Consider the following 20,532-nt stretch of genomic DNA (forward strand, 5'->3'; position numbering starts at 1 on the left):
CTCTGCCTCTTTGTTTTAGGTGGAGCCAATTTAGAGAACTGGTGGACATAAAGAAAGATGCTCTTATCTCAGCTCTCAGTATCCAGAACTATCATCTTGAATGTAATGAAACCAAATCTTGGATCAGGGAGAAGACTAAAGTTATTGAATCTACCCAAGAGCTTGGCAATGACTTGGCTGGTGTTATAGCTCTTCAGAGGAAGCTAACCGGAATGGAACGTGACTTGGTAGCTATTGAGGCCAAGCTCACTGATCTCCAGAAAGAGGCTGAAAAGTTAGAATCAGAGCATCCTGATCAGGCTCGAGCTATTCTGTCTAGACTTGCTGAAATCAATGATGTTTGGGAAGAAATGAAAACAACTTTGAAGAACCGTGAAGAGTCCTTGGGAGAGGCAAGCAAACTGCAGCAGTTTTTGCGTGACTTAGATGACTTCCAGTCCTGGCTTTCCCGGACCCAAACAGCCATTGCCTCAGAAGATATGCCCAATACATTGATGGAAGCAGAAAAGCTGCTTACACAGCATGAGAACATTAAGAATGAAATCAATAATTATGAGGAAGACTATCAGAAAATGAGAGATATTGGTGAGATGGTGACCCAGGGCCAGACTGATGCTCAGTACATGTTCTTACACCAGCGTCTGCAGGCCTTGGACACTGGATGGAATGAGCTTCACAAAATGTGGGAAAATCGGCAGAATCTTCTTTCCCAGTCCCACGCTTACCAGTTATTCCTTAGAGACACAAAGCAAGCAGAGGCATTTCTTAACAACCAGGTAAGCTGTTTTCGTGATAAGGATGTTTTAATTCTCAGAAAGTAGGTTCAGGCTTGTGATTCTTCAAATGTTATGAATAGCATCCCTCTCTGTTGAACTGGAGTTCAACAACATCTGGAAAAATCACACAATGCCCATTCTTGCTTTAAAATGACAAAATAGTGATGTTTGACTGACTATCTTTTTGGAGGATAACTTCTGAAATAATGTTGGTAGCATTTTTCTACTTCTATTGAACTGACTAAACTGACTAAATTTTAGCGTGCCACATGAAACAATAAACACATTTTTGTACTGATAGAAAATCAATTTGAGGTATTTGTCTGTGGGATAGTGATTCTTAGACTCAAGAAACCATTTTCGGAATGGACAAGAAGTATTTTGAAAAACAGTTTTCTTATAAGGAAGCTATGATGAGCTACCCAACCTGATATATTGACTGTAGTTAGATAACACATACCTGATGAATCAAGAAGGAGTGACAAGCTAGTGTTCATCTTATATATCTTTTCCTGTTTTTCTTCTTCTCATTTATTGGGTACCTGAATAAAAGGCTTTCTGATTTTCCCAAACCTTTATAATCCTGTATTGGAAGCATGCTTCAAGCCATAGTTGAAGAGAAATCAAGAAGTTATCCAGTTGAACATGCCACCCATTCACAGTCCTCCAAATCACAATGCTGGGTTCATGGATCTTGAATGTGATGTGACTATAACTGTGTGGCATGGGCAAATGGTCCAACAGATCTACATTTGTGAAGATTTGCTCACTTTTGTCTCAACAAGATTAACATGTATCTAGGAATCAGTTTGTTTAGATATGGAAACATGTTTAAATAGTCACAGAGATTATGTTTGGGTCAACACTGGCCATTTGCATTAGAGATATGCAAATGAGTCTGCTGTACTGGTTGAATGTATTTTATTATGTTAACCTAGATAATGTTAATTGTAGACTAAACAGCCATAAGTTGTAGAATAAGTTATATCTTATTCTGTCTCTTTTTAAATTACAGGAATATGTTTTGGCACATACTGAAATGCCTACCACTTTGGAAGGAGCGGAAGCTGCTATCAAAAAACAGGAGGATTTCATGACCACAATGGATGCCAATGAGGAGAAGATCAATGCAGTTGTAGAGACGGGAAGAAGACTGGTTAGTGATGGGAATATCAACTCAGACAAAATCCAAGAGAAAGTAGACTCCATTGATGACAGGTACATTCATTAATGAAATTTGGGAGAGCCATGTTCTTGCCAAATGCACAATATCATGAATAAATTACAGTTGATTAGATTCACGCAATATATTAAGCTACAGTCAAATTTGGCATTCGATGCTCTAGCAGAATATTCATTGAGTAAAATTTGAATTGAGGACAGCAAGGAATATTGTTTAATGTTTTAATCTGAGGGTGATTTTATGGATGTTTTAATGTAGGACTATTGTAAGCTGCTAGATTCATATGACTGGATGCCATACAAATATTTTTAATAAATAATACACAAGGAGGGGGAAAAACAGTTCAGTTCAAGCACTATGATCTCTTACATGACTAGAATCATGTCATGAGTGTCATGTGGATTAATGTACCAGTTCTACTCTATCCATCCCTGTTTCCAGCATCTTCCATACGTTTTCATGTTTATAAATTGTGCGATGAAGCTACCAGAGTAGAGTGATGTAACTGGGATTTCTGAGAGTTGAATATGCTTCTTGATAGTTCCTGACTGCTTATCTAACACACTGTTGAGGTTAGGGAAGGTGGCATTAGAGCATAAAATGCCATTGCTTCCAAGTAAGAATGTTCACATGGCAAAGTTGTTTTATGACATTCCTTGTAACTTGACCAGTATTCAGAACAAAGTTAGTTGAATATAAAAATGTCTTGTTCTTATTCTGTATTGAATGTGGATTTCCTGTAAAATTACTTTGACTTTAACTTATGCCAGTCTAGGCTGGCTCTAACTTTAGTATTTTGCTGGTGGGTATTCCTCTTTTTGGTTTACGTTGGGCTTACCAAGCTGTAATACAGAAAAAAAAATTACATTTCTAATTGCCTTTAGTGATATAATGTTCCATTAGAAGCAAGCACCAAGTTAGTAAAACAAGTTGAAAGGGAGATCCAGGATAGACTTCAGTAGTGGGGTTTAGGCATTAGGATGGTAGCATCACGTCTTCTCGAGTACCAGCATTGGAGAAGACTCTTTGCATGGGCTTCCAGAAGAATAGCTACTTAGTGGCTGTCACACAATTCCAAGTTCAGTAGACCTTCCCAGCTTATAGATGGCTTCAAGATTGTTAATAATAAAGGAAGGTAATGACATCCTCTATCAGCACCAGCTTATAAAAATACCTAACATATCTCTTATATCAACTTCCTTGCCAAGTTTGTCTAGACTTAAGTGGCTAGCTATAAGCTACATGTATACTCACCGAGCCACTTCACTAATCGTTAACCCTGCTGAGTGAGTGGCACATCAAATTGAAGATTTTGCACTGGCACCTTGGCTGAGGCATTGTGCTTTTTCAGGGTCTACTTAGCTGTCAATGCTCATAGCTGGGTGAAAATAGTACATAGTTTAAATATAGAAAGTCCCAGGTTCAGTTGTATCTACAGTTAGAAACTTTCAGATATTTTAATAGTTGTCTATTAAAATAGTTGTCAGCTGTGTCTCTGTGTGTCTGTTTGCATTCATTCATTCATTCATGCATGCATGCATGCATGCATGTTTTTTCTTCTTTCCTTCATGGTGGCTTATAGAAAAAAAGAAATCCAAAAAAAAATATTTCATCACTGTCTCTGTTACATCTGAAACAAAAACAATCATTCAGAGTTTTAGGAAACAAATGGAACATTAAGACCAACCTCCATTTAATCTTAGATGTTTTAAAGGTATTAACTGTAACCTGTATCCACACATTTTGAATTTGGATTGTTACATAGTTATAGTTTCCATAATTTGCACATAATAATAAAACCTAGTGACTAAATCCAGACAAGCAAAGGGTAACACATAAAACATATTTTTGTAGCAGTTAGAGAACTTAGTAGTAGTTTCCCACTCTGCATGATAGAGAAAACATAGTGAAGGTGTTCTGGTTTATTTTCTTGTTCACTGTGAAGAGATTGTGTTTATAGCTTAAAAGATTTGTTCATATTTTAATTTATTAAACCAAGATATAATAATTATCCTTTTAAAAACTGAGTTGCTGTTTCTCATTTTCTTTAAGTCTAAATACACTACAGTCTTAAAGAATCATTGATATTTGCTTAGTTATTTGTTTTAATGTTCAGCAATCTGAATTGTTTTTGTTTAATTCTGCAATCATCTCTTTCAAAAACAAAATTTGCTTGTAATTACATACCACAACTTCCTTTTTCTAGAATACATAGGTATAATCACTTGCAAAGTTATCTTAAGCCTGTTACTTTATTTAAGGATTATGGAAACCACCAGAGAGCTTGACTTGGTAAGAGTTGGTTTATGGAGTATTGAGTCATAACCAAGGCTTATTAAAGAGCTTTTGAGGAACTGTGCCTTGTGTGAGAAAAATTCATAATATGCAGTTGAATTATTAACAGAACATTCTGTCAAAGCATTTTAATTTTCATGCAGTTTTTGGGGAAAAAAATGGACAGATTTTGCCCTTTATAGTGACAAAGAAATTCTCATTGGTGAATTTAAAAAAATGGTCCAGTTTCTCTTACTAAATTTTACAGGAAATAAAAATGTTATTATCTATAACCAGCATAATTTTAAATAGACATTCCATATGAGTTTTGATGACAAAGCTATTAAGAGTTACCAGCACACAAATATTTTTAAAGAACAAAAGCTACCATGGTAATTTTATTTTAAATATTTTTTTCATTTCTCTATTCAATGAACAGCATAAAACTAACCATACCATTATTTGCACTGCAAAAGTCTGGATAATCGTTAGAAAGCAGTAGTTTCTTTGTTTGCTGCCATCTAATGGAATTTTGCATTTTCCAATTTTGCAGATTGGATAGCTTTTTAGTTTGGTTCTTATTAAGTCTTTGGCAAGATATTTTTCCTTTCCTTACTGATGTTATATACACTGAGATCTAGCCCAGCTACAATAGTCAGCTAAAATATATAATGTGCCTGGTTCAGATTTTTGTCCAGTGTTTCTGGACAAAACAATGATTTTAAGTGAGCCACCCTCTCCTTGCCTGTTTGATATGTGTGTGGGCAAGGGGGAGGAGGATGAGGATCTAAATCAGGGGTGTCAAACTGCCATGGGCTGGACAGTCATCGGGAAACCACAGTCACCCCATTGCCAGCAATGGCGAAAAAGCTCCGATATATTGCGCGACATCACATGACGTGGCGAGTTTGACATGCCTGATCTAAATTAAGAGTGATTAATATTAATAATAATAATTTGTTATGAAATAAATATTATGAAGCCATATTATGAGGCTAGTGAAGACTGGAAAAACATTTAACTTTTATAACATTTCAGTAAAACATCTGTATTTGTGTGCATTAAAACTTAATTCTCTACAAATTGTGTAATGCAAAATTAATTTTTCAAACTAATTCACATGTAGCTCACCAGGGTTTCTTGAACTGCCCACCTCCTCTGGTCAACTCTTGAATATACTACTGTAACATGCTCCACATAGCCTGTCCTTGAAGGGTATTTGTAAGCTTCAATTGGTGGAAAATGTAGCGGCATGGACAATTATGTGTGCCTTTAGAACAGTGGTTCTCAATCTGTGGGTCGGGACCCCATTTGGGGTCGAACGACCATTTCACGGGGGTAGCCAAACAAGGCTGTCTGCCATTTTTTTCCCTTTTCTCTGGCCACGCCCCGGCACCCGGTGATGTATAAGTGGTTGGGAGTCACCACAACATGGGGAACTGTATTATGGGGTCGTGGCATTAGAAAAGTTGAGAACCACTGCTTTAGAAGGAGACAGTTTACACCTCTGCTCCATATGTTGCCCAGTTACCATTTTGATTCTGGGTCCAATTCAAGGTGCTGGATTTTACCTTTAAAGCCCTATATGGCATGCAGTTAGATTATCTGTAAGATCCTTTCTCCCCATCCCATCAAGTCCAGCAGGAGAGGAAAGTTATAGGTCCAATCGGCTAAGGAGTTCCATCTGACAGGAGTAGGAGGCAAACATTTTCTGCTGAGTCACTGGCCCATTGGGTGAGATTAGCCCCATAATGGGAACTGCAATCCAACAATATATCTGAATTAATTCATAAATTGATTCATTTGTTTGTTTAGATTTCATATTTTTAAACCACTCATCTTCCTCAGATGGGCAGTTTATTATTCATAAATATTCATTAATAAGTTATTCATAAATACTTCCTAATTTACTTCTCTTTAGTTGCTAAAACTGAGTTTCTATTCTCCAACAAAATGTACATAATATATGCTTGAAATAAAACTATATCTTTAAAAAATATTTTTATATAATTCAATCAGCATTCTCTTCAAATGAGCAGCATTCTCTGTTTAAATCCCCAGCATCATCATGAGTATACAAATGATTGTGAAGGTGCTTCATGTTATTCTTTTATGTGTAGGGAAATTTTGAGGCTTGTCATTGTGTCCCTTATTTCAAGGGGTTTTGTCCTTGTTTAGAAAAAGTCTAGCATCTAAACATTAGAAAATAACAAAAAGTCCAGCTTCTATTCTGACTGTATTCAACTTGCTCAAAGTTCCAGCACTGAAAATGTCTTCTTTATTTTTATTTTGAACAGACATAAAAAGAATCGTGAAGTGGCCAGTGAACTTCTGATGAGATTAAAAGACAACAGAGATCTTCAAAAGTTTCTTCAAGATTGTCAAGAGGTATGTTTTCTTAATCCATTCAGAAAATGACTCCTCCATTCCCATTAAGTTTGTCTATTAGGTCCGATCCATTAATTAATAAGAGAAGATAGCTATCACCTCTAGACCACTTGATTAACCTCTAATGGCAGAGTCCTTAATAGCTTTCATTATTCCTGATTTTGTTTTGTTTAGCCAGCAACAGTGTACATTTCATTTAAAAAGCCAAAAACCTTCTATAAAGGTCTGTTCTAATGTAACATTGCTTTCTTTCCTCTAGAGTCCCTTTGTGAGGGAGATGTTTGATATATAAATAAATAAAATACATAAAAACAACACTTAAACTAAAGTGCATAATCGTAAGTTCCTAGATTCTTCTTGTCTCCATTGCTTAACAATTACATACATTTTGCAATCAGATACAACCACCATATTTTTCCTACAAAGAAATAATAATAAAAATTACATTTAAAAGAGAATCCATTATCTCCACATGTTAATCTCTTATGAGAAAAACTCTAATTTTCTTGGGACATTGGAGAGCTGCTACAAGTCAGGATAAATAGTTCTGGACTATTGGACTTGTGACTTGATAAGATTTAAGGGAATTTCGTGCACTCGTATTCAACTTAGATGTTAGAGATATAACAACTTAAATGAAATCTATAGATTTCAGCTCCTGAGAACCAAGGACCTGAGACAGAGAACATGCTAATCAAAGCTCAAGAGTATTGTCCATGATCAAGAATTATTGATAAAAATGGAGCTTAATAGTGACAAGCGATGGACATAAAAGAAGTGCTTGATATCTCTGTGTTGTGATTGATTATGTGAGGTTGAAGCAAACAACACTCTCACCAAGCAGCCTATAGCAGGAACCATTCTGTCTACCTTCCTGGCCCTTCCTTTGCTACAAAAGGTTTGCTCATAAATAGAATTGACATCCTCCTCCCCCCACATCTCATCCTATGTTTTGTCACTCCTGGACCCTGAGAACATCTCTCTTTGTAAGTCAGGATAATATAGCTTCAAAGTGAACGTGGTGCTGCTTTGAGAGCAGACCAGCTATTGTCCAGTTGAAGGCTCAAAAAGAATCCTTCCTAAAGCCATGAACAACCTCTTTGTTATCTCCCTCTGAAAGGCAGATTCTTTTAATTCCCACAATTGCAGATTTTCCTTTTATTTCCATCTTTAACGAGCCTTTTATGAAGTGACCTTTGGAAATGTTCATGAATGAATAAAAATGGTCTTTGTCAACCAAAAATAGAGGGTGGCTGGCCTAGTTGTCCAATTCTGCTCCACTCCCTTTGCTTGGATAAGATTTTATATGTGGGAGAGATTTGTTGCGAGCTATGAATCAGATGTGTTGACATACTTTCCTCTTGGGGGGTGGTTGGCTGAAAAAATGTAGAATATGCAGCTTCAAAATGTACTACATTTTCTTAACCTTACAGAAAAGATTTGCAAGATTTGGATCTGATTACTTGGGAGACATTTCTTGTTAATAACATAAGGTTGAACTGGTAGTCAATCTTCTTTGTTTGCCTGTAGAAAAGAAGTGATGGGTGAAATAGAGTCTCCTCTACACATACTCCCAAATTTGTTACAGAGGTTTAGAGAATTCAGAAAGAAGGAGGAGGCAAGGCAACTTCCTGTGTATGGAATTACACTCCCATAGTGTTAGATGAAGCCTCAGGCAGAGAAATAAGTTGTGCCACTGTTAACATTCTAAAGTCCAGCTAGTATAGGGGCACTGTGTTGACAGTTGAATGTTCATAGACCACTGTACACCAACCCATGTTGTCTCTTCTGACAATGATGCCCATATGAAAAACAGGTTAATAGTAGGAATTTCATTAGGAAGGGCTTTCATGTCAGACTCTTTTTTTGTCCCATCACTAAATAAGCAAGAGTCCCATCCTCATTACAGTCCTCCCCCACAATTCTGAATAACAAGAGTTTTTTTTTCTAGTCAGGTTAACATAAGATCTTTACTCTCTCTCTCTCTCTCTCTCTCTCTCTCTCTCTCTCTCTCTCTCTCTCTCTCTCTCTGTGTGTGTGTGTGTGTGTGTGTGTGTGTGTGTGTACACAGTATATTAAGAATTTAAATTGTGACTTTTGACAGGGTGCACTCTGTCACTGAGCTACATTGTTCCACTAGAATTATTTCTGAATAATTTACATTGGGCCTTCAAGGATTTTTCTGTTGCTGCCCTGAGTTAAGCTCTCTATGATTTCTTTTCAATCCATGTGTGACTGTATTTCAATCTTATAAATGTGCCTTAAGGCTAAACTAGACATTGTGGCACCAGCACAGCTTTGGTTATGGGATGGTCCAGCCAGCTGCAAAGTGGCTGAGGGCCACTTCATGCTGAGAAGTAACAGATGGGCAGAGACCTGAGCTCACCCCTATTTCCATCTTGTCTTTTGAAACTCTTCCTCTTAGTATTTTTCATGAATTATGAAATAAAGGTATACATAAGTGAAATGGCCTAAAGGAGAAATTTTGGCAGGGGAAAGCAGCAAGCACTTCTGCTTTCCAGTTGAAACCAAGGCTACATTGGTGTTTGAAAATATAGATCTCTGTAAGTTAATGTTGAGCTGGTACTGTAAGTATCCTCACTTTGGACATTTCCAAAACCAATGACTTACAGTCAAGTCTTAGAGACATTTCAGAGTAGAAGGAATTTTATCTGTTTATAATAACAAATGAGATATATAAACATTCCTCAGAATCATGTCCCATAGTCCTGGAGCTAGTTTGGAAAAAGTCCTATTGGAGATGAAATATTTCCATTATGCGAGCATCTGGACTTAGTCAGCTGGTTGAAATTGTCAGGGAGTTTTATATGGCTGGGTACACACCTTATTTAAAATTAAATATTTCCACTCATTTTTCAGCTGTCTCTTTGGATTAACGAGAAGATGCTTACAGCACAAGACATGTCTTATGATGAAGCAAGAAACCTTCACAGCAAGTGGCTGAAACACCAAGCCTTCATGGCTGAGCTTGGCTCCAACAAAGAATGGCTTGACAAAATCCAAAAGGTATGGGGTACAGGAAAGGTGCTCTGGGAAAGGCATTTGGGTTTACTTGTCATGTCCTTGAGATGCCTGTTGTTTATAAAAAGCACATTTGTTGGATTATACCCACACCCAGTATTTTCCCCAAACACTTGGTCTTGGCTGAGTTTGTGCATATTGTATTTTTTTTTTATTGAATTTTTTTTAAAATTTTACAAAAACAAAACAATTTTCCCCCAAGCCTCCCCAACCCTCCCATTCCCTCCCCCGACCTTCCCAGAGCTGAATATAGGCTTAATGAAAGTTTCTTCAAAAAATCTTTAAAAAGATATAAACCATAAATAAATCTAAATACATTACTTAAGAAAATTATAAGATAATTAACAATAGTGTGTATATAAAAAACATAAATACAAAAAATAAATGTTTAGAAAAAAAAGAATAAAGAAAAGGAAAAAAGAAGAAAGATAAAAATATTAAATTTTAAATATAAGTTATTAAAAATCTAAATAATATTTTTTATACCCAACTTGTATTGTATAAAATCTATCCATTTTTTCCATACCGCAACATACTTCTCTTGCGATTGATCCTTCAAGAAAGCCGAAATCTTTGCCATTTCCGCCAAATAAGAAACTTTAAGAAACCACTCTTGCAAAGTAGGCAAAGATTCCTTCTTCCAACATTGCCCTACTAACAACCTTGCGGCTGTAATTAAATTTAACATCAATGTAATCTCTTTGGTATCACAATCAGTAACAATACCTAACAAAAACAATTGTGGGGTAAATTTTACCCTCCTTCTAAAAATTCTTTGAATATTCCACCATATCTTAATCCAAAAGGCTTTTATATTTTTACACGACCACCAGATATGATAGTAAGTAGCATCCAAACATCCACATCTCCAACATTTAGGCTGTAAGTCAGGATACATACGAGACATTTTTTGTGGATCAAGGTGCCATCTGTAAAACATTTTATAAAAGTTCTCCCTTAAGTTCTGGGCTTGTGTAAATTTGACATTCCTCACCCAAATAGTTTCCCAGGTATCTAATAGAACTGGTTCACCAAAGTTTTGTGCCCATTTAATCATACATTCTTTAACTAATTCCACTTCTGAATCCAATTCTACTAACACCCCATAAATTCTCTTAATGTGAGTTCGTCTTTGATCTTTTACTTGTTTGAAAAAGTTTTCATCTTCTCTAAGCAAACCCATGTTACGATCTATCTTCCATCTATCCACTATTTGTCTATACTGAAACCATGAGTATATAATATTTTTAGTTTGTGCATATTGTATTGTAATACAGTTTACAAAGTGTGAACATAGCTGCTGTGGTGTGTGACCTATGGGTTATAAGCTAAGCATGTTATATGAATACTGGCAGTTGTAACTTACTCAGGAAACTATTGTGGCTTATCATTTCAGCATCTTTTCTCCATTGCCTATGGCATGGCTTATTTTGAGTCTAGAGACCCAATATTAGAAAAAACTGGACCTGAGACTTCTGGAACAGGCTAGCATAGAATCATGTGAATTAGTCCTAGGCAAGTGAAATTACCAGGTTACGAGAAACTGAGTTAACTGTTCTTGGTTGATCATTTTGTTTATTTTTAGGAAGGGATGCAGTTGATTGCCGAAAAGCCTGAAACTGAAGCAATTGTGAAAGAGAAGTTGACAAACCTACACCAAATGTGGCAAGAACTGGAAAGCACCACCCAAACAAAAGCTCAGCGGCTTTTTGATGCCAATAAGGCTGAGCTGTTCACCCAGAGCTGTGCTGACTTAGATAAATGGCTGAATGGCCTGGAGAGCCAGATACAATCAGATGATTATGGCAAAGATCTCACCAGTGTCAACATTTTGCTGAAAAAACAACAGGTAAAGCCATTGGAGTAGTAAACTTGCCACTTTGGTAATGGACAGAAAGAAAGGCAAAAAAGATGAAATATACATGAGTTTATTTTTATAATAAAAATTATCTGAATGCCTTTCCAGTTGGATAGTATTCAAGCTGACTACAGTGTTCCATTATTATATCACTTTTAGGTATTTGGGATACTTTTGTTAAGAAAAGCAAATGTGTCACATCAAATATATGAAATAAATACTAAGCTGAGTGGTATTTAATGGGACAGTGCAATGCTTTGAATTCAGAAATGCTTCATATAGTTCAAGGAACAAATGTGTCTGTCAATTTAAAGCAGCTTGTTTTTCCGCAGGGTTTGTTGGGCTGCCCCTGCAGTTGAAGCCAGATGCTATATACGTACCCATATCTGTTCCAAACCATTATTTATGCTTGCAAATTTATAGCCTGCATAGCCATAACATTTACCAATCTCTGTTTCCCAGATGTAATCTGAATACAGATCTCTTCACCTGCCTTCTAAAACAAGGAGAAAAAAATATCTGAGGGCTCAATCTTCAACAGTTCATGGCAGTCTCTAAAAAATCTACAAAATATATTTTGTACACCATGTCCATTTGATGATGACAGAAATAGCACTGTTGTCCTTGACTGATTCATTGATATAGGTTTCCTCTATATTCTGGAGATTTGTCTGTCATATATGTAAGGTGTTAATTGGAGTTGATTTTCACAACAGAGTTGAAATAGACACTGGGACATATTTAATTTTGACAAACTTGTATATTCGTTTCTTTTTGTTTGCTACATTGTGTTTGAATGATTTGACTAAAAGAGATTGACAAAATGGAGATGCAAGGTATTGGTGAATTTCTCCTCTCATAAATTGCTATAAATCACTGAAAACTATGTCACAGAAAGTGTCTATGGAGATTCTCAGTCATCCAGGTCATGGTTGTCTGAAAGGTGCTTTTTCAAGAGGCAAATGGACTTTCTTGTTTTTCTTTGAAGATGTTTCACTTCTTATCCAAGAAGCTTCCTCAGATTCTGTCACAGAAAGATTCAACCTTTGCAAAAAGTCTCAAAAGTACTGGAAAGAATTACACAGAACATCCAGAAAATTCTGAAAATAAAACTCGAATTTAAACTACAAATATTTATATTGGGCAGGACCCAAAGAATATAAATGAAAAGCATCACAATTTATTAAGATATGGCTGACAGCAGCAAGAACCAATGTAGCACAACAATGGAAAAGAGAAACCTTTCCCATAATACAAGTTTGGGAGACTAAAATTTGAGAATGCACAGCAATGGAAAAACGGACTACATATATTTGTAGCACAAGTCTAAATAAATTCAAGCAGAAATGGTTCCTTTATAATAACATGTTGCACAGAAAGGCAAACTAAAACACTTAGAATATGGTTTTTGAAAAAAAAAAGGAAACTGTTTAAAAACCATTAAAATGACCCAAATGGAAGTGAGCAAGTAATCTCATTGGATAATATAAAAATAAGTAGCAATTGGTGGCTGAACTTTTTTGTTTTGTGGTCTTGCTAATGTTCCTTAGAGGGTAAGACCAATTTAGCAATAGATGAATATCTACATCTTCATTTCCATTGTAGATGCTTGAGAATCAAATGGATGTACGTAAGAAAGAGATTGAGGAGCTGCAGAGTCAAGCCCAGGCACTGAGTCAGGAAGGCAAGAGTACTGATGAAGTTGATGGTAAACGCTACACGGTGGAGAAGAAATTCTTGGAATTGCTGGAACCCTTGAATGAAAGGAAGTCTCACCTACTGGCCTCTAAGGAGATCCATCAGTTCAACCGGGATGTGGAGGATGAAATTGTGAGTTATTCTCAGTTACAGCTTGACATGTTTTATGAATTTTCTGGATAGCACATGATGTTATCATCCCATCTCTTAATTCTTGTTATACTTCCTTCCCATGCCTGTATTCCTTATTGATCAGTATATTATTTTTATCTCTGGTAGTTGTGGGTTGGAGAAAGGATGCCTATTGCCACATCCACAGATCATGGGCACAACCTTCAGACTGTTCAATTGTTAATTAAGAAAAATCAGGTAAGAGGCTAGAGCTTGTTAGCAATCTTCAGATAGGCAAAATATTCAAAATTTAGATTCTTTCCTTAATGAATATCCTAAGTGAAGTTTGTGGATGAATGCTCTTGTTCTTTTCCTTTTCCTTTCCACTGGCATATGTTTTATATTAACTTTTTAATAAATGAAAAATGCCATTCACACAATGGTATTCTAATCAGTGGCTCCTGTATTTTATATGCAACTGATAGAAATTAATCTATCTTATGGCCACTGCAAAGATAATAAATTGTGCAGTTGTTTGAATCTACTCCACTTACCACAGTGAGCTGGTTTATTTCTTATGTCTGATTAAATCTCCCATTTTGCACACGTCATGATTTTCTGCAACAAAATTTTCTGACAAGAATATCAGATGTAGGTGCTTTGGGCATTACATGTGTGAAAGGAGAGGATAAAAGTTTAAATCATAAATGTGTGTTGATTTATCCAATGAATTCATCTTTACCCAATCTCAAGATGAGAGCAGTTTTGTGTAATGGTTAGAATGCTGGTTTAGAGACTGACTTCTCTTTATCTTTCTTTTAAGTATTTGTTAAACTATTCATAGTATGAGTATTGAATTCCCTCCACCCCCATTAGACACTGCAGAAAGAGATCCATGGACACCAGCCTCGTATCGATGACATTTTTGAGAGGAGCCAAAACATCCTTACAGACAGCAGCCTTAATGCCGAAGCAATCCAGCAGCGGCTTGCAGATTTGCAGCAGCTGTGGAACCTCCTGATTGAGGAGACAGAGAAACGCCACAAGCGCCTTGAGGAATCCCACAAAGCCCAACAATATTATTTTGATGCTGCAGAAGCTGAAGCCTGGATGAGTGAACAGGAGCTATACATGATGTCAGAAGAGAAGGCCAAGGTAAGGAAGCTTCCTGGAATATACGAAACTGAGCACATCTGTAGTCACTGATCTGAATCAAGTGTTTTTCCCACCTCAGCAACTTTAAGATGTGTGGACTTCAACTCCCAGAATTCCCCAGCCAGCATGATATTAAAACTATCATGCATATTATGTATAATGAAAAAACACTTTACTTTTGTTCCCAAAGACTGTATGGACATTAAGTATAGAATTAAAGACAGGTAGGTACTGTCTTTAATTCTACGTCATGCTGAGTAAAAAGCTGTAAGCTTTGGAAACACAAACTATAGAACTGATAAACTGGGAGACCAAAACGGTAACAAGCTAGCAGTTTTGCTTTTATTTATTTTATTTATTTATTTAATTACTATGCTGCCCATCTCACTGATATAGAGACTCTTCAGTTCTCAGTTTAACACTGGACTTTCCCAACAGTCCACATAGCATAAAACTACAAATACTTTCCATTTTTCATTTTGTTACATTATATTGTTTTGCATGGATATTTTTGCCTATTTTTTATTTGTATCAGCTATCATCAGAACATGGTTATAATGTTTTAAAAATTATTTTTATTTACAATATATTGTACTGTGTATCTAATCAGTGTTGAGCAGCTGCTTTTTTGACCATCTTCCCAAACTCAGGTGCTTATTCGTGAGCACTTGCAGAAGTCAGATTTAGAAAATGGGCTCAATTTCTTAAAGAGAAACAATTTCCCTTTTTTCTCAGAAGCCTGCTTTCTTATGCTTGAGAGATGTGTCTTCAATGTTTTTTCTTTAAGATTATTTTTTTTCTAGTTTATTAATGCTTTTTTGAATTGTCAAATATTTCTAGGTTTCTTAATGTATGAACTGCTGTTTATTTCTCTCATTTGTCCTGATACTAAGTAAATAGGGCAAGGAAATCTTGTGAGTCAATTTACCATTGTCAGCTAATCTACCTTTTAACTTGAGTTCAGTTCACTGTTTATTTCTTCTTTCATGAAGGACATAAATATATTTCTAGAAAAGATGACCATTTAGTTTGAAAAAATAACTATATTCTGTTTCAGATTTCATAAACTCAGGATAGGATTCTTGTATTTGGATTTGAGTAACCCACATTTAAAGCAATAAAAATATTTTTAAATCAAATAACTGATTAAATCAGCAGGTTAGTGCCCATATTTTTGTTGCATTGCTTCACTGAGTCCAGAATGTCACTCCAGTCAGTGTTCAAGCACCTCCCTTTGTTAAAGTAGATCTGTTTCTAGTTCCATTGAACTAGAAATCAAAAAGCAGCACAGGAAAAAAAGCAACAGACCTGACATACATCCTATTGTGGCATGTCACTGGGATTGGAGTTTGTGCCTTATCATACCTATGCCATATTGTGACCATCATTATTGTTAGATCATTCAGTTAACTTACTTTCATTAGAAATGCCGTGGCGTACTACAGCTGTAATTTAAGTCATTCACGTCATTTATAAGACAGATAACTAGTCAGTTTTCTTATAGCTAAACAGTATTGAATGATGTGATATCAGCATCTAACATTCCTGCATGCTGACATTTGAACAGGATTGGGGAATGTATTCGCTGTCCTCTATAATCCAGCACTTTTGATGTAGTTTGACTTTCCATAGATAACAGTAGCAGCATTGGGAACTTTAAACCTTGAGTTAACAATTTCCCATTTAGCAGACTTTAGAAGCATATTTTTAGATATCTTGACATCATCCTCATATAATAGGCAACTCTAGCACAAGTAATGTGGGCAAAACAATTACATTTATTTTATTACAATGACTCACATAATTTGAGTAATAGAATTATGCAACTTGTACAAATTACAAAATGTATGTCAAAATTGCAACAAATTATATAATGTGTTTAATTTGCATAATGACATAATTACACAAATGACATAAGTCATGAATTACATACTTGCAAGTTAAACACAAATAGTAGACAATCCTCTTACAAAATGGTCGGGAAAAGGCTTTGCTAAATGTACAAATTAGGATAGCTTGCCATTTAATAAACATGATCTATTCTCTCTTGAAACTTTAGGATGAACAAAGTGCAGTTTCTATGTTGAAGAAACATCAGATTTTGGAACAAGCTGTAGAAGATTATGCTGAGACAGTCCACCAGCTTTCCAAGACCAGCAGAACTTTGGTAGCAGATAATCATCCAGAGAGGTGGCTCCTGCTGTTCTGCATTTATACTTTGCTTTTGTTCTTAGGCCTTGTAAGAGCTGCTATGCTGGATTTGTTCAGATTAGCATCCTTTCCATTTCTAAGCTCTTCTAGACTTACAATTATTCTGGGTAAAAACACAAACAGCAAGATTAGCCTTAGCCTGATTTGGATCAAACAAGCTGCAGGGCTACTTATGAACAGATTCAAGTGCTGGTGGCTATCCTTCCCAATCGTGTGATCTCATTTTGGGTCACATGGTGACCTGCTTAACTGATAACACTTGTGACCATCATTCCAGTCTCAGTTATAGTCATAAGTTGGGGACTACCTGTATATCTGAACCCTTTTGACAAAATAGTTCATTCCTCCACTCAAATAAATATCACATTCTTCAGTAGGGCAGGCTGCCAGGAATAGAGATGAATAAAAACAAGAAATAAAAATCTTGTTCTAAAGAGAAGTGACATAAATGGAAGATGGAATGAGAAAAGAAAGCAAGAAAAAAAATCTAACAGTTTTTCTAACAGTGTGATATAGATATCGTACTGTGATGTAATTAAAAATTATAGGTTGCTTTTTTATATACATGATATCAAAGAGAGAAGAACTAATGTAATGGGCTTTTTTCATTTCTCTTCATTTGGAGATGTATGTAGGTATAAAATAAGTAATTGCTTCTTGACATTGTATACTGGCCTCCCAGGTAGATGTTTAAAGTTTCCCAAGCAGAGTAGGATGGAAATATTGATTTCTTATTCAGAAACCTACATTTTTTAAATCAGAAGTTCAAACAGAATTATTTAGCATTCAAAAATTACTCCCTCTGAAAAAGACAAGTGAAATTGGAAAATTAAATGCCAAGTATATAATAACCAAAAGGTCAAATAAAATAAAAGAAACTGTGTACTTTATAATTCATGGGTACATATATTTGACAGAACATGTCAGTATTCATATAGGCCAAGTGAGACAGAGAAAAATGGAGAAATCTGGCAGAGAAATAGAACAGTTTTAATTTTCTCTGTAATTTTTCATACTGTCTGAACTTCGGCACATTCCCCATCTGCATATACTCCCAATTGTTGTTCATTGGTTGGGAAAGAAATTATCCATCTAATGGAATCTGATTAGTTTCCTCTGGAAATTTTAAAGTCACAAGCTGGGAAGTGCCTTTTATTAATATGGACCATTTGTTTATCAATAGCATTCAGCAATGGCAGAAATCCAAGCAGTCCAGGCCAAGTTCATATCCTTCCTCTAGGTCATGTGAAAAGTCATAAGATTAGATTGCTAGATCTGGAATGTATCTTAACATTCTTCCATATTTGTCTTTTAGCATAACAGAATATGAAGCTATTAGATAATGTGTTCTTTGTGACTATTTTTCCAGAGCCAGGGGCTGTATTACAAGTTAACTTAAAAGTATAGTCACCCCATTCAGTTGGAGCTCATGAGATAAGTTAATTAATTGAAATTCAATGGTGAAAAAAGCAAGGTTCTACATTTAGGCAAGAAAAACCAAATGCACAGATATAGTATAGGGGGTACCTTGCTCAATAGCAGTAACTGTGAGAGGGACCTCGGAGTCCTAGTGGACAATCACCTAAATATGAGCCAGCAGTGTGCTGCAGCTGCCAAAAAGGCCAACACAGCACTAGGCTGCATTAACAGAGGGATAGAATCAAGATCACATGAAGTGTTAATACCACTTTACAATGCCTTGGTAAGGCCACACTTGGAATACTGCATCCAGTTTTGGTCACCGCAATGCAAAAAAAGATGCTGAGACTCTAGAAAGAGTACAGAGAAGAGCAACAAAGATGATTAGGGGACTGGAGGCTAAAGCATATAAGGAACGTCTGCTGGAATTGGGTATGTCTAGTTTAGTGAAGAGAAGGACGAGGGGGGACATGATAGCAGTGTTCCAATATCTCGGGCTGCCCCAAAGAAGAGGGAGTCAAGCTATTTTCCAAGGTGCCTGAAGGCAGGACAAGAAGCAACAGGTGGAAACTAAGCAAGGAGAGAAGCAACCTAGAACTAAGGAGAAGCTTCCTGACAATTAGAACAATTAACCAGTGGAACAACCTGCCTCCAGAAGCAGTGAATGCTTCAACACTGGAAGTTTTCAAGAAGAGACTGGACAGCCATTTGTCTGAAATGGTATAGGGTTTCCTGCCTAAGCAGGGGGTTGGACTAGATGACCTCCAAGGTCCCTTCCAACTTTACTGTTATTATTATTATAATTGCACACAGTTCTGATTTAGCTCCCAAGGCAATAGAGATTGGGGCTGGGGGCTCCCAGATGGAATAATGAGAGCTGGTGCAGTGTAGGGGCAAAGTGGGGCAGTCCAGAAATTCCATTAAGTACATAATCCATCAATACATGCATACCAATTGTCACTATAAAAATTATTTTACAAAGCTACAGCCTGAATTGCCAGAAACATTAAAAAGTGCTATTAATGCTTAGGTACTTACTTTTAATAAAAATAATAAAAGATAAAACTGGTTCAATTTCCCAACAAAAAGCAAAAATAATAACAACAATAACAACAGTTGAAGAGCTGGCAGCTGTGATTGCACATTGTTTGGTATATAATAATAATACATCCTGCAACAATACCTTTAACACATTTAAACAACATCTCCCTATCACAGGTTCTTAAGAAAGACTGGTTAGGTGGATAAAAATGTCAAGTCCAGTCTAAACATCTGGCTGACTGCAACCAACTATAATAATAATAATAAATTAAATTTGTATGCTGCTCAATTCTCAATGGCTTCTAGGTATTAGCAAAACATGTGTCTTTAAGAGGGGCTTTGATGTTTTCCTTTTGCTAAGTAAATGCCTTCTTAAAAGAAAAAAGAAAATTAAGCATTTGGTTGACCATTGTAGCAGCAGAATATTAAGTTAGATTGGTCTTGCAAAATCGAATCTGGGTCGGTCACTGGGACTAGAGTTTTACCCTTCCGAGCTTTTGGACTCATGCTGGAGCCCATCTTCAAAGAACTTTTCTCTATTGGAATATATGCTTTGGGCTATAAGATTATTATTAGATGGTCTTAAATCTGATCCAGCAGAGTTTGGGGGTTGTTACTATATAATTGACTATACTTATATGGATTTATTTAAACTAGGTCTAGATGGAGTTTGTTTTTTATCTTTTGTCTCCATAGTGAACGTATCAGCATGAGGCAGTCGAAAGTGGATAAGTTATATGCAGGCCTGAAAGACCTTGCTGAAGAGAGGAGGGGCAGATTGGATGAGAGACACCGGCTATTCCAGCTGAACCGTGAGGTGGATGACTTGGAGCAGTGGATAGCAGAAAGGGAAGTGGTGGCTGGGTCCCATGAACTGGGACAAGATTATGAGCATGTTACAGTAAGTAGCCTGGATTCCTAGTTCCTTTCTTTTATTCACTGTATGGTAATGTGCAATATGGGAAAATATAGTTGATCTATACAAAATTGTAAGCAAAACATAAATGCAATGAAAATGCAAAAATATTAAAAGGCATGATGCAGTCTTGTGCAATACAGAATATGTTAGCAGAATGTGTTAATATGTAGGATAAAAGTTGCTTAGTGTCTTTCAGCTTGCATTCTATTATTGTTAATTCCTTTGAATGTCATATGTAATGAAAAGCAGAAAAATATGCTGGGTATTTTTGAGCCACAGAAATTAATCTAGGAGTCAGAATATATATTATATACGATACAGTTTTATTGATGTCCATTTTCCTTTGAATATAACTTTATCTAGTATATTATTAGATTATTAGCTTTGTGTGTTCATGCTATTTTTCCTCCAATTTATCATTTTGATCCAAGACTTATTTATACAAGCATCCTTTTTT

At 36.1% G+C, this 20,532-nt stretch overlaps 1 protein-coding gene across 4 annotated transcripts in view; it reads left to right on the top strand.

Annotated features, from left to right (window-relative positions):
- SPTBN1 (spectrin beta, non-erythrocytic 1) overlaps positions 1 to 20,532 on the top strand; it is a 220,935-nt gene that overhangs the window by 175,795 nt on the left and 24,608 nt on the right. For all 4 annotated transcript variants that reach the window (XM_039344336.1, XM_039344337.1, XM_039344338.1 and 1 more), the window contains 10 exons: positions 20 to 776; positions 1,792 to 1,994; positions 6,531 to 6,621; positions 9,502 to 9,648; positions 11,249 to 11,512; positions 13,127 to 13,351; positions 13,499 to 13,588; positions 14,207 to 14,485; positions 16,545 to 16,675; positions 19,853 to 20,057. In XM_039344336.1, coding sequence (XP_039200270.1) covers positions 20 to 776; positions 1,792 to 1,994; positions 6,531 to 6,621; positions 9,502 to 9,648; positions 11,249 to 11,512; positions 13,127 to 13,351; positions 13,499 to 13,588; positions 14,207 to 14,485; positions 16,545 to 16,675; positions 19,853 to 20,057 — 2,392 coding nt within the window. The remainder of the gene's footprint in view (positions 1 to 19; positions 777 to 1,791; positions 1,995 to 6,530; positions 6,622 to 9,501; positions 9,649 to 11,248; positions 11,513 to 13,126; positions 13,352 to 13,498; positions 13,589 to 14,206; positions 14,486 to 16,544; positions 16,676 to 19,852; positions 20,058 to 20,532) is intronic.

Source organism: Crotalus tigris, unplaced genomic scaffold (assembly GCF_016545835.1).
Source record: "Crotalus tigris isolate CLP2741 ecotype Arizona unplaced genomic scaffold, ASM1654583v1 scf7180000017903.3850313, whole genome shotgun sequence".
Classification (NCBI taxonomy): Eukaryota; Metazoa; Chordata; class Lepidosauria; order Squamata; family Viperidae; genus Crotalus; species Crotalus tigris.